Below are 18,190 nucleotides of genomic sequence, written 5' to 3'. Positions count from 1 at the left end.
AAAAAGGCTTTGGGTTTTTCTTATCAGTATTAGAAGAATTCAGAGAAAAAGTTGTTCACTGAGGAAAGAAGTTTCAAGGAAGGATTTGCAAATAAAGTGGGTATTAACGAGGCCTTAAAGCTTGGGGATGTTAAAATAGCATGGATAAGCAAATCTCAGTTAATTCATGTATTGCATATATGGAAAGGAAACTAATTCTACATGCCTAATCCCATGAAACTCCTCCAACAGTCCAAAGTGATGTGGATTTTCACCTCTCTCTTAAGTAGAAGTGGTTGCAGGTTTCTATGATAATTCCCCCAAAGAATATCTCTTACCAGACATTTAATTCTTAGTAAATTCCTGGTGGGGGGAGGACCACTATCTCAATCCTCTTTTAACTAGTGTTTGGTTGAACAGCAACAGGAGGCCTTTTCAGAAGCTTCATGCTCATTCAGGGTGGGTTATTAAAGTGCTTAATGGTACTAGCACGGTTGTTACTTTCCGAGTCCTCATAAAAAGCAAACACCTTAACAAAGGAGAATATGACACAGGAGCATGTGCCAAGCTTCGGAACTGTGTTGAGCCATCACAGAGATTTCCTTCTCAAATCAAACTATTTATTTTGATCTGCAATTCTGTTACCTGCACTAAGCCTCAAACTAAACGAACTGGTATTAGTTGATAAAGTGATACAAACTTAGAACTAGTTAGGAGGATGAGCTCTGGTAATTTGTTGTATGTTTTCAAGAAGCTAGAAGAAAGGATTTTGAATGTTTACAACCAAAGAAATAAATGTTTGTGGTCATCGCCATGTTAATGACCCTGTTTTTGTCATTACACTTTGTATATGTGTAAGGAAACATTCTGTATCCTATAAATGTCTATAATTATTAAGTGTCAACTAAAAATTAAGCAATAGAAACTTCATTAAACTGTTCTTCATCTTGTCATTTAAGCCCTAGGTCTTAGCCAAGATGCCTTAACAAAGATTAGAAAGAATTTTAGATTCTGGTACTTTTTTTCATAACAGTAAATGATTTTTTCCAGCAATTACTGTAAAGCTCAGATTACAATTTAGCAAATAGAGAACAAAACCAGACACAGCTGTTTTGTGTCTAGAAGCTTCTGCAGTCAGGAAGACTTAGTGGGGGAATTCAGCTTGATTTAAACCTTGAATAAAACATGGAATTGGGATTGGTGGCAGAGAAGAGGAGAATCCTGGAATGATAATAGTTTCTATTTTAATAGAACTTTTCAGCTCACAAGTTGTTTTCACTGATGTCATCATATTTCACCTTCATAACAGCTATCTAAGGTAGCACTTATCAAATAGTATTTTTGATTACTTTTTTACAAATCTGTACCTGCACTAAACCTGGAGCATTCCAAGCGCAGATGCTATATGTATTTCCTGTGCTTAATATGGTGTCTGGTACAGAGTAGGTAAGCTGGGTGTGTTAGTGAAATAAAGTGAACTATACCATTTTGAGTGTTTGCTATTGATGGGTATTATGAACCTGCACTGTAGATGTGAAAAATGAGGCTTATGGAACTAAACTAAGTTGCCCAAGTCAAAGTAAATGGCAGGACGGTGCCCCAAATCTGACACTAAATCCAGAGTCATTCACATTGTCTATGTGCTGAGTGCCAAGATACACACATGAACCAAGTGGCTGCCAAGATATACCCTTGTGGAGCATCCAAAATGGCAATGGCCCAGGTTTTGCCCATAAAATAACCTGATCCATTCTAAAGCTCTGTGTCAACATTGCTGAGATGAATCCTGGGGGACAGTAACATAAGACTTGTCCTAGGATGTTTAGAATGGGTGCTGGGAAAATGATTTCTGTTTAGGCAAAAAGACTCCTTTCTATCTTAGAGCACCTCAGCTGAAGCCTGTGACTTAAATCTGATGTATGAAGGGTACATTAGTTGGGAGGCTTGAATCCTGGGTGCAGATTCACCACCAATATGTATATTATCTAGTGAAGTCTCTTGGTTTAAGAAGAAAATTTATTGGTTATAGGGTTTTTATTTTAATCGGATAAAGTGGGCACACACCAAAGATAAAAGTCACTGCTATCAGTTAGTTCCAGTCCCATTTCCTATGAAATTCTTGGGAGGCTGAGCACTGTATCCTTGCAGTATTAAAACAAATTTAAATCTCCCAGGGACACCATTATTTTGCTTAATGTCAATCTTCTTGGTTCTCACAGACAACATAAATCTTTCCTTTTTCTGGACCTTAGAAAGTTAATTGGGTAGATGTACACAAACATACAGCTATTCCTGATTAATGTTTACTTTTTTCCTTAAATTGTAATGTATTGCCCTTTGTATCCACACACACGTTTCTGACCCCCTCACTTAAATTCTTTTATTCTTTAAAAATATCTGTGCATGTGTGCTGTCATATGTATGCTATTAAATTGACTACAAAATTGAGGATTAGAGAGGTTCAAAGAACTTGTGAGCATAAAAGTAGAAAATACTTAAGGTATAAACATCTTGCTAAAGCCATGATTTTTGATGAGCTATTGATACTAGGAGAAGGGAAGACAGTGTGTGTAAAAACATAGTGTAAAAGCAAAGTGGGACACAGTGGCAAAAATGTTTTTGAAAATGATTAATAAATAATCCTTGTGTTGAAGAGCTGGTTCAAACTAACTCCTTAAACATGGGATTAGATAAAACGATTAATTTAAATTTTCAGAGCACTTAGCTTTGCTGAGTAACTTCTGCCTACATTTCAATATTACCATTATACATAATGGGAAATACCAGTAAGATTAGCTGGACAGGATTCCAAGATTTTATCCCTATCTTTAGGTGAGACTAAAAGTAGAAAGCATCCCTTAAAATTCACTTCCTCATCTAGAGCGTACAAGTTTTGACTTGATGACTACATGTCAGGCTGTTCCCATTTTGGCTTGGGATTTTCCATTAGAAATGATTTTGATTTCCTTTTCACAGAAAATTACAAGCTAGGGAATGTATTGTTTCAAATAAAATATATGCAAATATACTGTTTATAACTACTGAATTATCTATAAAAAAACTATGTTTTCCATAAATGTGTACATATAGTTGTGTGTGTACATATATATGTCTATTCATAAAATAGGTTTTTCACAGGCAAGGATAGCAGCCTCGCACAAGGCTTTGACCAGCTCTTCCTTTTTTTCAGTAAAAAGGATACTAGATAAGAAGAGAATTGAGCAGAAACTAAGATGAGAGTCACAGAAATCAAGTATTCCTGTTACATTTATATATTACATTTTTTTACATGCTAAAAAAAGAGTGTTCAAATTAATAATACAAAAATAGAATATACTCTGAGTAATTCATAATTCTTTTGGAAAAATAAGCAGATAATTAGAAAGCTGGTTAATATTAGTGGTACTTAATAAGACTAGTTAATTAATATTCCAATCACCAAATATTAGCTACTCTTTTAAGTTTTTGCTGGTCTTACAAAAGATTTCTTTGGGAAAATGCTTATAATAAGATTTCAAAGATTATTATAAGCTACTCAGACATAATTTTGATGCTATGTTTTTTGATATATTTTTTATAAAATTAAATGGTATAGAAAATAAGACTAATAGGTGGTTCATGAATAAATGGTTTCAGGGTCAAATAAGTTAAACAAATTAAACTAATATCTTTTGAACTTATCTACTTTTTATGTAACTATTCACTGAGAATTTTCAAGAATGGCATATGTGCATATGAGCTGGCCACATTATTGTTAGCCATACCTTCATCCCTGCTTCCCTCCTCCAATCCTGACCACCATCCAAATCTTGGCCTTATTATTGGTACAACAGGTATAAAATCTTAATGTAGACTATTGCTTTCGCAGGTCCCATCAGAGTAAGTTTTATTTCTTTAAGACTGTCATTTCCTTTAGGGTGGAGATTATTTTATACTTCCCCAAACACCTCAGGGTCTCTAAAACAGCGCTGCCTACCTACTCAAAGCCTATCAGGCACTTTTATTGAGTGGCTGATTGAATCAATAGACTCTTCACTTGTTGAGTACTGAAGATTTAAAAGTGAACAATACATTTTTTTTTTCTGTGTGTGTGGACTTAAAAACCTCTAGTTTAATAAGAAGACACGGGCAACCAAATAATAAGCAATGATTATCAGATGTAAAGGTAAAATACATTAGAATTATGAATTGGGCAGAGTTTAGCTAGACTAAAACATTTAAAAGGCTTAAGGGAGGAATTGACATTAGAGTTGGTTTGGAAACCTGATTAGGTTTGCTAGGTAGAGCAGGAATGGGAGTTGGAGAAGATGGATAGAAAGAGGAAGGAAGGATAATCCAGCTAGAAACACAGCATGTCTTAAGATGTGCTGTTGTAGAAAATAGTCAGCATGCCTGGAGAATTGTGTGATATCTGGGTTGTCTGGAAAGGGGAACATATGGACCAAAACGGTAGGAATAACAGTCAAATAGTTAGGTCAGGGTTAGTTTATTAAGGGCCTTTTGTTCTGGGTGCATGAGTTTGTATTTTTTCCTGGGTGGCTGATAACATAATGATTAAAGTGTGTGAACTGCAGAATCACACTGAGTTGGGCTCTAATACGGGCTTTACCAATGACTTTTTTTCAAAGATTAAATGAACAATTATGCAGATAAAGCATTTGACACAGTGTCTCATGTTTCCAAGTACTCAATAAATGTTGGCTGCTTTTATAGGTAACTATGGCAGAACATGAAGTTTAAAACAGGGAAATTATATCATTGGATTTATTTATTTTTTGTTATTATTAGATTTTGTTTCACTTACTTTTTGAGAGTTGATTTTTGAGCAAATGACCATGGTGGCAGGGTAGAGAAAGACAAGACAAAATAGTAAACACGTAAAAAACAAACTGGGTGGCCTTGGATAGTAAGAGCACATACTAAAATTTATTGAATGCCTACTGTGCGTCAGGTAGTATGCTAATGCTGTATTTATATAATTGCATTTAATTTTCACAGCATCCTAGTAAGAGAAGTGCTATATCATAAACTGAATTTTATAGAAAATGGAGATTGAAGAGTTGAAATGGCACTTCAAGGTCACACACTGGCTAGTGCCAGAACCAGATATTGAAGTTCCTTTGATTTTAGATTTTTCATGGGATTGCTCTACTATGTATGTTATTTCATTTCCCCGAGCCTCATTTCTCTGTGTGTAGCATGGAAAGAAAAATGTATCCCTTTTTTATATGTTCTTGGGAGGGCTTAATGCATAACGTACATGAAGGGACAAGTACAGTGTCTGATACATGGTAATCATAGCAATGGTACTAATTCTTCTTTTTTAGAATATGTTAGAGTATTAATTTGAAATTGACTTTGGAGATAAATAAAGTGAAGATTATTGTAGAAATTCTAATCTATTCTAAAAAGCTGGCTGGCTTCTACTGTCTGTACTAGACAGGCAGAATCTTTCTCTTATCTATGGACTTTAAATTTTATATAACCATATGCCTTATACTTTCTGAATACTCAATTTAGATCTGTTATTATGTATTATTCTATTACTTTTAATTCTGTTTATACTGGTATAAACTATAGTGTATGATAAGAATGGGGACTTTATCTAAGGCATAAACTTTCCTGTGTTAGAGGGGTTTTATATTACATTGCAGTTATCTGTTTTTCTGACTGTTTCTCAATAGACTGCAGATTTTCAAGGGCATTAGTCATATCTTGGTCATCCATTTTTCTCTAGAGTCTTTTGCGTGCTTGGTTCTTAATAGGTGGTTAATAAATGAGCTTTACCTGAAGAAAGAAATAATCGAATGAATGAAAGGCAATCCTATAATGTCTTGTGACATTATATTTGGGGCTATCCGAGGTCCTACCCATTTAACAAGGACTTATTATGACATTACTCTTACCAAATTCTCTAAGGCTTTATTAAACAATTATACCTACTAGAATTAGATGCTGCATATCGCAGGTGAAAATCAGTTACTCAACTGATTGAAAGTCAATAGTTCACATAGCTTATATCACAAAAGAATAACAATAATAATTCTCTTTTGTGTTCAAAAATAACCCATACCACCCTCCTTCCTCCGGCACTGGAGGGGGACTAGGGGTCTATTTCATTTGACTTAGGGAGCTGTTTCTCAAAGAGATACTAGGAGGCTCAGAATGTCTTTGCTTCTCTTACATGAGCTACAACCTGAGCACATCAGGAAACAGATTCCGAGTACTCCAATGCCATGCCCCTGCTGAGATAGAAGATAATAACATTCAGTGTTGAGGTTTCAGTCATTCCTGAGGCTGGACCATCTTGCTAGGAACTCACACAGTAACAGGGTTTAGATAATTTCCAGTTCTTACAGCCACCTCCCTGTTTAGGACTCTTTTTCACTTCTCCTGCAATCAGGAGGATTCTGCTCTGAATCACACTTAGACTGTCCACTGTGAAAATATGAAAAGATGACAAGTTATACTATATTCAGACATAAGGTTAAAAAAAAGCCTCTTCACATAAAGGGAAAACAGAAACGTATTTCAGGAAGCTAGCGTGCTATGGGCAAGTATTATATTCTCATTCCTTTCCCAGCATGAGGGTTGAGGGAGGAGGGCAAAAGTAAGGGAGCATCTGTCTAATGTTACAGTTCAGAAAATGTGCTCTGCTCTGCTTCAACTGTAAACATTGTGAAATGCTTTCTTTCCCCACCAGCCAACTTGGCTCTGGGATAATCATCCTAGGCATGAATTCATAGAGTACTATCCATTCTACATTTTTATTATAGAAAACAGGCAAATGAAATGTGGAGTGACACTCTTGGTTTTCTGTGGTTGTTTGAGCTCCCCTTAGCTCCTCCCTAGAACTGGTTGTTCAGTAGTGGCTACAGAAGAGTCCCAGATGTTTGCAGAGTAAATGTGATGCTTGGCTTTGACTCCTGGAAGCAATGGAGGGTGGAGTAGGGATGAGTTTCCAAAAAAAAAAGCCTTATTTATTGACCCTAAAAATACCTTATAAAAGCCTCGCCTACATAGAGTTAACCTTTCTCCAGCCCTTCCATTCAACTCCTGAGTAAGCAAATTTGGATTAACTACTCCAAACCCTTACTTAGAAACTGTTTCCATCACAGTGATCTGCTCCCTGACATCTTTTCTCTTAATGTTCATTTTAAACTTATTCCTCCTGGATAAATATTACGTGTGTGCATGCATGTGTGTCTGTATTTATATGAACAAATGTGAAGTTGGAAAAAAAGACACCAAGGCCTTGTGAATTTTGGCCTCTCTTTTCATAGGTCTCTAGGCCTTTTCTACTCTTCAGGGAAAGCTTAAGTACTACATGTCTCTTCTCATCTCTCTCTCTGTCGTGTGTGTGTGTGTGTGTGTGTGTGTGTGTGTGTGTGTGTGTGTGTGAGCGAGAGAGAGAGTGTGTTTTTATACAGTGCTAAAGAAATGAGAAGGAAGAGATACTAGGAAGGGAAGATCATTTGTTCCCAATTAACTCTGCTTATCTGTGTGGCTGAGGTGGTTGCTCCAACAGACTTGTATTTATTGTAGCTTGCATGATTCCCCTTTGTTCCACAAGGATATAGCAATGTAATAAGCCTTTTCATTACCTTGGCTATATCCAAACAGGTGAGAAAGCAAAAATTAAATGATATCTTGCTGTTGCACAGAAACTCAGGCGTTTCTTTCTGGAGATACATCAGATGGCTACCTTTGTATATCTGGACCTGACCCAAGGAAGCCTGGAGTGTTTATCTGGGATCTCCTACTCTCTGTGTAGCACCCTCTCTGACCCTTTCCCCCATTCTCAATCAAGACAGCCTTGAGCAAATCTGATTTCTGGGATGATCAGATCTGAAGTTCTAAGCATTCACTAAGCACTGCTAAGAGCATTGCATAGCATAATTGAAACCAAACGCTTGCCACAAACAGCCCCATGTCATCTCCTAGATGAACAGATTACTAAAATACCAGTTCATGCACTGGCTTCATTGAGATGACCTAGGAAACTTGCTCCATGACAGATTGTTACATTGTATTGCCCAGTATTTTGCCTCAGTCTGTTTGATAGTCAGCTAAGTTTGCCAGGTTTGGGAACTCCATTTTTATACCTCAAATTAGAAGTCACTCTGGAAACATCCCTTCAGCCCTCATTCGGTGAAGTCACTTTCACCTTGTCCAGCTTACTCTGGTGCTGTTTGCCTAATTTTCAAGGACAGGAATTATGCTACTTTGTTATATCTAAGTGGAAGGAAAATAGAAGCCCCAGCAGCAGTCTGTTGAGTCACTCACAAAAAATGATCCTCTGGGGCTCATTTTGCAGACACACTGAGATCCAAAGATAGCTATACAGAGGGATTGTTGGCATAAGGCCATAAGATACACCAATGTGCACACATAAATGCCTACACATGTACACCCACTATCATTGCTCTGTCTCTGAGAGCCATGGACAAAGCTGTCCAAGCTTTTGGCCAGGGCTGTTATGAATGCTTGCTCAGACTGTATGCTGAATAGTTCTGGACACCATTTCATAGACCGCAATGTGAATGGTCCTCCAGCAGTTGTGCAATGTGGTGGGCCTTGGAAAAATTTAGTCTTTATTTCCAAAACAGGAAGGAGCCCACCACTGAGGAAGCAAACATGATGTTTGGGGTGAAATTTCCACAGGATTTTCTTCTTGTTATGCAGTTAGGTGGCAAGCTCTGCTCTCAGCACATGCACACGCATATGCACACACTCTACTTACTGGATTTTTCCTTTTCTCCAATCCAGAATGATTTGCTAAAGTTTCCTTCCATACCCCTACACCACAGATGGATTGGGAAATGCCATAACAAATTAGAAGTGGAGAGTTAAGTCATGGTAAGTGACTCCTCAACCCAAGACTCTTTCAACATTCTGGAACTGTTTAATGTCAATCTTGACTGTCTTTTTCTCCAGAGCCCTTTTCTCAAAACCAAGTCCCATGCAATAAAGCACGTTTATTTCATGCAACACAGTTTAGCTAATGCTTATAGTTCCAAATACTCTGGTTTACTAGGTACAACTCAGTCGGGAGTGCCTAGTATAAAGGAACATGCACAGCACAGCGACAGAGAATGCTCATCACCAACACAAGGAAGTAAAGGAGATGCAAAGCTATGGTAGCTAGAGGAGGATTAGCTTTCCTGATTTCAGTTTGAGAAAAGCCACGTGTCTCTACAGTCCACTAGTTTGGCAAGGCATTTGCACTTGGCTGTGAGATGATGTTACTTTCAAAGTAAGTCATATTAATTTCCAGGCTTGTCCAGGATTGGGGCTGGAGTCTTCCCTCAATTGTAGTCCTTTCCTTAAAACCAGTTCTAAGCTTTTGCATTTCTTTTATTAAGTGATTGAATAGCCCTGGAATATGAGTTTCCTCCAATCTCTTCCACTTTGCAAACTCCAGAACCATTTGACCAATAAGTTAAAACCCAGAGGAGGACTGACTGTGAGCTAAGGCTTCAGACATGCAAAGCGCGCAACCCTGGGAAACAGCAGCATCTGGGACAGGAGGCTCCCATTACTTCACATGAGGACGTCATAGGTTTTACAAAGCAAACACACACAGAAAACCAGTAGTGGCCCAAGTTGGACACACTGTCTGGGATGCACAGTTAAGTGAGGACCCAGACCAGGGAGCCACCTGTTCCTCTAGCTTGCATACATTTATTTCACACCACCTCAGACCACTCATAGTTTTCTTACCTGCTCATTGTTGCTCTCCCACCATTCCCCATACTCCCTTTGTGGGTGAAACACTCTATTTCCGACTTGTGCTGGGCCAGTCTCCTGTCTTTGTACCTGGTGAGCATGAACAAGGACAGGAGCAAACAGAAAGACGTGATTGTGTGCTTAACTGCCAGGCTGAGGAAGGGCCGTGACTGTGGAGATGGTCACCCTGTGCCAAAACAGGGGTTCCTGTTCTTAATGCAATGATCAACCTGTGATACTTATTAGATTATTGTGATGGGATATGGCCAGACAGCATCAGGGTTGACATTGTTACTTTTTGGCTAAACCGCATGTAACCCATTCTTTCACACTGCCTGTTAAATTTATCACATTTAATATTCAATGGTAAAAGGAGTGCAATTTCAAGCATCTTAGAAAAAGATGAATATCAGTCAATACATTAGAATCTATGTAGTGCTTGCCATATATCAGACACTATGCTAGAACTTTACCTAAATTGTATCCTGGAAACTGCCCTGGGCCAGAGGCTTTGTTATTGTTTTCATTTTACTGATGAAGAAACCTAAGATTATAGAGGTTAAGTAAATTGATCAAAGATACATAGTAAGTGGTTGGGCTGGATTCTGAATACAGGGAGTCTAAGTTTGGAACCCACACTTTAGCCATTGTAATGTGTTGCCTTCCATTACCAAGTTGTTGTTGTTGTTGTTTTTCTCTTTTTGAGACTAAGTCTCACTCTGTTGCCCAGGCTGGATTGCAGTGGCAGCATCTCATTTCACTGCAACCTCTGTCTCCTGGGTTCTAGCAAGTCTCCTGCCTCAGACTCCTGAGTAGCTGGGACTATAGGCACCCGCTGCCACACCTAGATAATTTTTGTATTTTTAGTAGAAACAGGGTTTCACTGTGTTAGCCAGGATGGTCTCTATTTCTTGACTTTGTGATCTGCTTTCCTCAGCCTCCCAAAGTGCTGAGATTACAGGTGTCAGCCACTGTGCCTGGCCCCATTATCAAGTTTTTAAGCTAATTGTTATCTTGAACAAGCCCTCATTGAATGATACGATTCTGGATGCTGTTAGATGTTGGTAATAACAGAAGTGAGAAGATATGTTCTTTGGGTATGAAAAGTTTCTATAACCATTAAGCTGAAGTATGACTGTCAGTATTTGGAGGCCTCCATTTTAGAGTGTGGCTTAAGCAGCTTTTGCATTGTATTTGGAAGTTCACTGCCCTTGGAAGATACTAGATACTTCATCTAAAATAAGTGATGAGATTCCCAGCATTACTCTTCTATGTGGTGCATCAAGATAACGTCTTGTACCTCAATGACAGTTTTTCGAGCCAACATGATTCCACAGAAATCACCTTTTTTATTCATTGGTTCAACTCCATGAGGTTGTTAAAAGAGAGCTGTTATTTCCACTTGCCAAATAAGAAAGCTAGATTTACTTAGCTGACTTCATGAAAGTCACATGCCTCATCAGCAGAGAAAATCACCAGTAGAGCTTGCAGGGGCCCAGGACTCTTAAGGCTTTACTACCTTTTTGCTAATTAAGCTAGAGCCTGGTATGACACCACTTCATTCACATTCCTGGCATCCAATAGGCAGTGATAAAGGGAGTTACGAAATGAGACTTGTTCACCTCAGTACAGTCAAAATCCTTTGTTTCTATTCCTGGTGTTTCAAAAGTATTATAAAATGAAACAAAATGCAACAAAGTCAAGATCATTACTGATCCTGGGGCAGAGGCCTTCCTTTTCATTTTTTTCCCTTCCAAAATGTTTAAAGTATCTAATATTTGAAGAAAAATGGCTTATTACATCAAGCCAAATGAATTTAATGGACTACCTATTTAGCAGACATTAGTTGAGCATTTATTAAATCCTAGGTAATGGACTTAACACTACAGATATAAAGATAAGTAATATGCAGATCCTGCCTGATAGAACTTACTTAACAGTAGGAGAAGGACGAAAGAAGAACAATGTACACAAGATAGACATCTTTAAATGCAGGCATAAAGAAGGAAGGAAAAGAACTTAGGGACCTTGTCAAAGGAGGTAAAGCGTCAGACCAAGCTAGATAGAGTAGACTTAATTTTACCAAAGAAAATACCTTAGAAGTAGCAATGGTTTGCAATGTGGCAGTGATGCCCCACATTTCAATGCAAAGTTTTTTGTGCTTATTTGTGAATTGAATAGTTCAACCAAAATACTGCTCTACAGCTTAAATGAATATTGATAGAATAATAAATTATTGGTGGTCATTCAGTTCCTTACAAAGGGATCCTTAACATATTTTTGAATACCTTCTGTTAGGCTAGTTGTGAATTAATCATTAAATATTTCACAAATGAATTAAGAAACCTACAGTCTTCATGCTTATAAGCTCTTTTCTCTCTTTCCCTTTCTCTCATGACCACAGACACACTCTTCCAGGTGACCTCTGTTTATGAAACATGGAATAGATTCTAAGCATCCTATTCTATAAATCTTTAACCTCTGTGAAGAAAAAGGAATGCTTATACACTGCTGGTGGGAATGGAAATAGTTCGGCCACTGTGGAAAGCAGCTTGGCAATTTCTCAAATAACTTAAAATAGAGCTACCATTTGACTCGGAAATCCCATTCTGGCGCATATAACTAAAGGGATAAAAATCTTTCTACCATAAAGACACATTTATGTATATGTTCACTGCAGCACTATTCACTATAACAAAGTCAGGGAATCAACCTAAATTCCCATCAATGATAGACTGGATAAAGAAAATGTGGTACATATGCATCATAGAATACTATGCAGTCATAAAGGGAATGAGATCATGTCCTTTACAGTAACACTGATGGCACAGGAGGGCATTATCCTAACCAAACTAATGCAGGAACAGAAAACCAAGTACTTCATGTTTTCATTTATAAATGGAAGCTAAACTTTGACTATGCATGGACACAAAGGGAACAATAGACACTGCGGCTGTCTTGAGGGTGGAAGGTGGGAGGAGAGTGAGGATCAGAAAACTATCAGGCACAATACTTATTACCTGGCTATGAAATAATCTGCACATTATACCCCTGCGACATACAACTTACCTGTCAAACAAACCTGCACATGTACCCCGAACCTAGAAGATTAGAAAAACAATAGAAACAAGACAAAAACCAAAAATAAAAGCTAACTGCTTTTGGTGAAGGCTTTCACTGACATACAAAAAACAACAAAATAATGAAAATACAAAACAATATCAAAACTCATTTTAAAAATGTGAGCAATATCTTAGACGTTTTGGAACTTTCAAGCAGTTTTTGTATCTAATGAAAGCTGAAAATGGCATTAATACAGAATGGGTGACTCATCTTTGCTTTCAAATAGGACCCTTCTTGTCTGTCTGTACCTGTAATTACATTCACCAGATATTTAAATAGACCACAATTTATTCATTCACTTATTATCTCATCACTTGCTCTTTATCCCATTCACCAATAATGTGCTGTTCAAAGTTACGAATAGCTTTAATAGTGTCTACTGTTGAGTTTAAAAACTCAACACTTTTTTCCAGTTGAGTTTATTTTAGAAATATAGAATTATCAATTAAAAATAGTTTAAGCTTTTCAGAATTTATAGTTCATGAAATATCAATTAAATTTCATTTATTTTACATAATAAATTCATATATATTTTAGACACTAAAACACACATCCACTCATACTTGTGAGGCACTGTTTTAAGTGCTTTGCAAGTATTAACTCACTTTTCAAATGAAATATTTAATATACTATAGTTATATTCAAAGTTATAATATAAAGTAATAATGAAAAAATATTGAGCATGCCAGGCTGTTTTCTGTACACTATTGTAAATTATTAAAACATCCATACAAAGCAGGTGCTATTATATTCATTCTGAAAAGACAGACACTGAGGATCAGTGTCAGTAAGCCCAAGCTCATGTGGTTTACGATCAGGGAGCCCAAGCTGAAAAATCAGGTTTCTCTGATTCTAAAGCTCATGCTATTTCTGTTCATTTTTCCTATAAGTGACAATGTTAGTATATTTAAAAACAAAATTACAAAAACTCATATTTACCTTTTCTCTTCTTGACTCTATGTTGCAAATAATTAGCAGAGCTATCAAGGACAGCCAGGAGAAGATCTGGTGATAGGACTTTAAATTTTCTTCCTTCATTTAGGTCCCTATACCTGTACCATGCAGGTTTAGTTTACATCATTCAAAGCCATTTACTAAATAGTCCGTGTGCTGGGCACTGTGATAAGGAGCACATGGGTGACTATGTCATTGATAAGGTCACAGTCTTGAGTGAGAAGATAAAATGTAAACAGATAATTTCCAAACAATGTAAGAAGTTCTGTTATAGAAACAAACACGAGAAGGGCTACTTAACCCGTATGAGATTGGCAGACAACACTTCAGTGAGATACGATACCTAAGACAAATCTGAAAAATTGAGTAGACATGCACTGCGAAAGATGAGCAGGGATAGAAGAGAGAATCAAGTGCAAACATGTAAGGAGACGTAGCCGTATTATGTATACTACGAAACAGTTAAGTAATTTTTATTGTAATAAGTATAAAATAGGAGGTCTATGGGAAAGCAGATGGAGAAGTATATAAAAATGATGAATTTACTTGTTGATTATGATATGTCATTGTGGAATCTTTGTACTAGATAAAACAGAGTTGACAGTAAAATGCAATGGACTTGAAGGAATAAAACTAAATAAATACTACTACAATTATGCATGTGAGACATGATAAGCTAATGCTTAGGGAAGTGATAATACAGATGGTAAATAGAGTGTAGTCTCAGGACAATTTAGGAAGCAAAAATGAGTAGGATTTACTGAGTTATGAGCATAATAGGGAGAAGTATGGAATGCTATCCCAGTTACTACAATACAACTACAGTTACTGTGTTGGATGGTACAATTAACTGAGTTAAGAAAATACAAGAGAAGAAATATATTTGGAGAAGGAAATAAAAAGCTTCATTTTGGAATATTTGGTTTGAGATGCTGGTGAGACATCCAAGTGGACGTATTCAGTAGACATATGAGTATAAACATTTGGAGGTTAGAGGATTGTTATACACAGGGAAGCTGTCAGCATACCGGTGGTTGCAAATACAGTGAGAATGGTTGAAAATACTCAGAGAGAACAGGTAAACAATGTAGACAGTGGAAAGAGGAGGCTAAGAGGCATGCTCATTCTACCTGTCCAAAAACTTTTGTAACGCTGTTAATGTAAGCGTTCCCTTAAAACATTTACTGGAAAAAAATTTGCTGAGTGCCTTGTACATGCTAGACATGAGTTCAAGGCTCTTCAATCTGATGGTTTTCTTATAACTCTAGATTTCTAGATTTATGGCCAATACAGCTTTGACACTTTATAGGCCAGAAGCTGGCATGAAAAAGTCTCACAAAGCTTTAATAAGTTTCAGAATGACTTGTTCTAAAATGAGGTTTGGTTATCTTCTCTGAAGATTTTTCTGTTGCTGTTGTTCTTCTTGTACCTTATTTTGTCCAGGAAGTTCTAGCTTCTCTTTACTCAGTTCAACAAGAGCCCTTGTTCATCTGGTAAATCTAAGAGATATGCAGGTAAAGATAATTTAGGATTGGAGAGTAAATGTAATTTTTCCATTATAATTTGGATCAAAATTTCATTTCTTCACCTCAGTTCCTCTTTCTTACCAATATCTACTGAATATTGGATTACTGACATTTCTGTATTGGCTGTGTGACCCAGAATGTATAAATGAGTACAGAGTGAAGTAAAAGACTAGAATACAATAAAGCAGCTTAAATAATAAATGTGTATATTAGGTGAAATAGCAGATAGATGGAGAATTATGCCTGAAGCTGGCAGAAAAGGAGAGAGTTTCATATTGGAAATAATGATGCCTTATGTGAAGCTGACAAAGTTTGAGTAAGTGACCAGGAATATGAACATTAAAATGTATTAGAACTGAGGGGCAAAAAGCAGCTTGGTACTCATCTGTCCTTTACGCAAGCACTGAATTCACTCAGAATGGTAGCAGAGTTTGGGATGGACAGAAGTTCTTTACCCAGAAGTTGGCAGTAAATAGTAGTTACAAACAAAGCTAAAAGATACGGGGATAATGAGATTTCATGAATCTCAATTGAATCAGAGTTTTAGTGTTCACATTTTTCTATGTGAGGGTATGGAATGTGTCTGGAAGCAGCGTTGAGTTGTTGACCTCCATCTCTCTGTCCTATGGAACACGTGATACAGAAGAGTAAGTAACTTTATTTGAGAGAGATACGAGGGTAGGATTGTCCTTAGGCGGGAACTAGGTTTTAGTTTAATTTTTTTAAAACAACAGTAAATGAGTGCTTAGTGAAGAGGTTGAATATGAAGTGGGGGAGGTTATCATTAAACAGGAATTATAGACAGGGCCTCTATATGATTTGGAAGGGAAAGGTCAGTGGATGAAGCAAAGAGCATTATATACAAGTAGAATTTGCAAATGTGCTACCATTTGTAAGATGCTAGGAAGAGTCCATTGATGAATTCTTCCCTCACCTTTCTCTGATGCCAATAAGCAAATGTTTTCCATCCTCTGTGAGTGAGGACACTCAAGATGCAAATGCTGTTGTGAATAAATATCCCATGGAATATTTAGAGACATGTTTTCTGATAGATATTGCAGACTCTCTGACAACATATTTGGTTAAAAATGAGTGGGGAAAGAGTCTAAGGTTCCTAGAGAGTTCAAGAATGGAGGGGAAAAGAGACAGTAAATGAGAAAGCTGAAGGTGCCAGAGGCACATTTCCCTTACTCCACAGTTTTGTATAGGCTTATCCCGTTCCAGGCTTTGTTCCTTCCAATGGATAAAACTGTCTTGAAAAATAATTTTATTTTGCCACTTTCTCTTCCACACAGATGTCTACTATGCCCTGTAGTCTACCCCTTGAAGGAACACGGTACTAAGCCTTGTGAGCGCTTAAGCTCATTTTCCATTCCTAAACTAGCTGTCATTCTGCTTAGTGAAAACCACAGGGAGATTTTTTCTCCTATATGTAGAAACCACTGTATACCTATTTTACTTTATGCTATAATGCTTTAAACTATTCATAGAAAAAAACAGCATGATTCTTCTAGGAAGTCGGTGAAAGGGAGTTGGAAAATGTTGCATATTTCACATATGTCTTATGTGTAAATTTAAGTAACTCAATATGGAATGGACACTAATGAGGCAGGAGGGTAAGACTGGGGAGTAAGTGGGTAGGAGTGTGCTCTTCAAGGAAACCCCTCATTTAAACCAATATAGATGCATCCCATTTACAAAGCAAATTTAAATTCTGTTTTTCCTCAATTACTTGCTATTATTTAGAAGAGAAGTATTGTATGAGCAGAGAAAAATGTTATGGGAGGAAAAGAGTTTTTTTTGGCCAAGAAAGTGCCAAAAGAAAGGTTAAAGTCATTGAGTGAGTGACATTTGAACTATAGTCATGTGACAAGTCACGTGAATGTTACAGAAAATGCTGTAAGGGATTTTCATACCAAAATTGTGGTAAGGATGGCAGTTTTAAGACTAAGCTTGGGCATAAACATGGAAGTCCAGAGACTTGAAGAAAACTGATCAGGGTGAATAAACCCTAAACATAGTGCCTGCATCATGTAAGCCCTCAACCAGGATTTTCTGAGAGAATACTTGCATGAAAAAATGAAAGAAATTGAATTGTAACTTTAGGGATTATCAAATCTCCATGGGGCTTTGTTGCTGTTATTTGTTTTGTTTTTAATAATACATACAAAATGAAGACGTTCTGTCCACTTTGGTCAAGAGATCAAGGAAGTTGGAAAATATTAAAAATGTTTACAGAAAGTGGTAACTAATGTAGAGAGTTTTGAGATTAATAATAATTGTAGAAAAAAGGAAAAAACATAATTTTCATTTGTACACTGTAATCAGTCAGCACATACTGTAGGCTCCATCTTCAAAACATCCCTAAAATTTGACCATTTCTCACCTGTATTTTTATTACCCTGGCCCAAGGAACCAATACCTCTTAAAAATGTAATAGTTTCCTAACTGTTTCTGCTTCTTCCCTTTCTAAATTTCCCCAACCCCGACCAAACCCATTCTAACCTCCAGCCAGCAAGCAGAATATCCTGTAAAAATTGAAATCTTTTCATATCCTTCCTCTGCTCAAAACTCCCAGTTAGTTACCCATCTCTCTGAGTAAATTCTGAATTTTTATAACAGTTTACAAATCTCTACACTTATCTCCCACTCCCCAACTCCTCTCTGATCCCAGAATTCACATTTTCTCCCTTACTCACACTGTTTCATCTACAACAATCTTTTTGTTGCTTGAAGACACCAGATATCCTCCCACCATAGTGTCTTTGCTTTGACCATTTCCTCTGCCTTTAATGCTTTCCTTAAAAAATCCTCAAAGCTTACTGCTTTCAAATTTTTGCCTAAATGTAACTTTCTCAATACATCCTGCCATGACCACC

The 18,190-nt window shown here is 37.1% G+C and overlaps 1 protein-coding gene across 6 annotated transcripts in view; it reads right to left on the bottom strand.

Annotated features, from left to right (window-relative positions):
• Positions 1 to 18,190, bottom strand: part of GRM5 (glutamate metabotropic receptor 5) — a 545,439-nt gene that overhangs the window by 10,700 nt on the left and 516,549 nt on the right. For 4 of the 6 annotated variants that reach the window (XM_032295814.1, XM_032295815.1, XM_032295817.1 and 1 more), the window contains exon 9: positions 9,703 to 9,798. The exons of the other annotated variants lie outside the window; for them this stretch is intronic. In XM_032295814.1, coding sequence (XP_032151705.1) covers positions 9,703 to 9,798 — 96 coding nt within the window. The remainder of the gene's footprint in view (positions 1 to 9,702; positions 9,799 to 18,190) is intronic. 6 annotated transcript variants of the gene reach the window in all.

Source organism: Sapajus apella, unplaced genomic scaffold (assembly GCF_009761245.1).
Source record: "Sapajus apella isolate SASKATOON/1434 unplaced genomic scaffold, GSC_monkey_1.0 scaffold34, whole genome shotgun sequence".
NCBI classification, from domain to species: domain Eukaryota; kingdom Metazoa; phylum Chordata; class Mammalia; order Primates; family Cebidae; genus Sapajus; species Sapajus apella.
The sequence above is the reverse complement of the archived record's forward strand: the minus strand, read 5'-3'. Positions and strand labels throughout refer to the sequence as shown.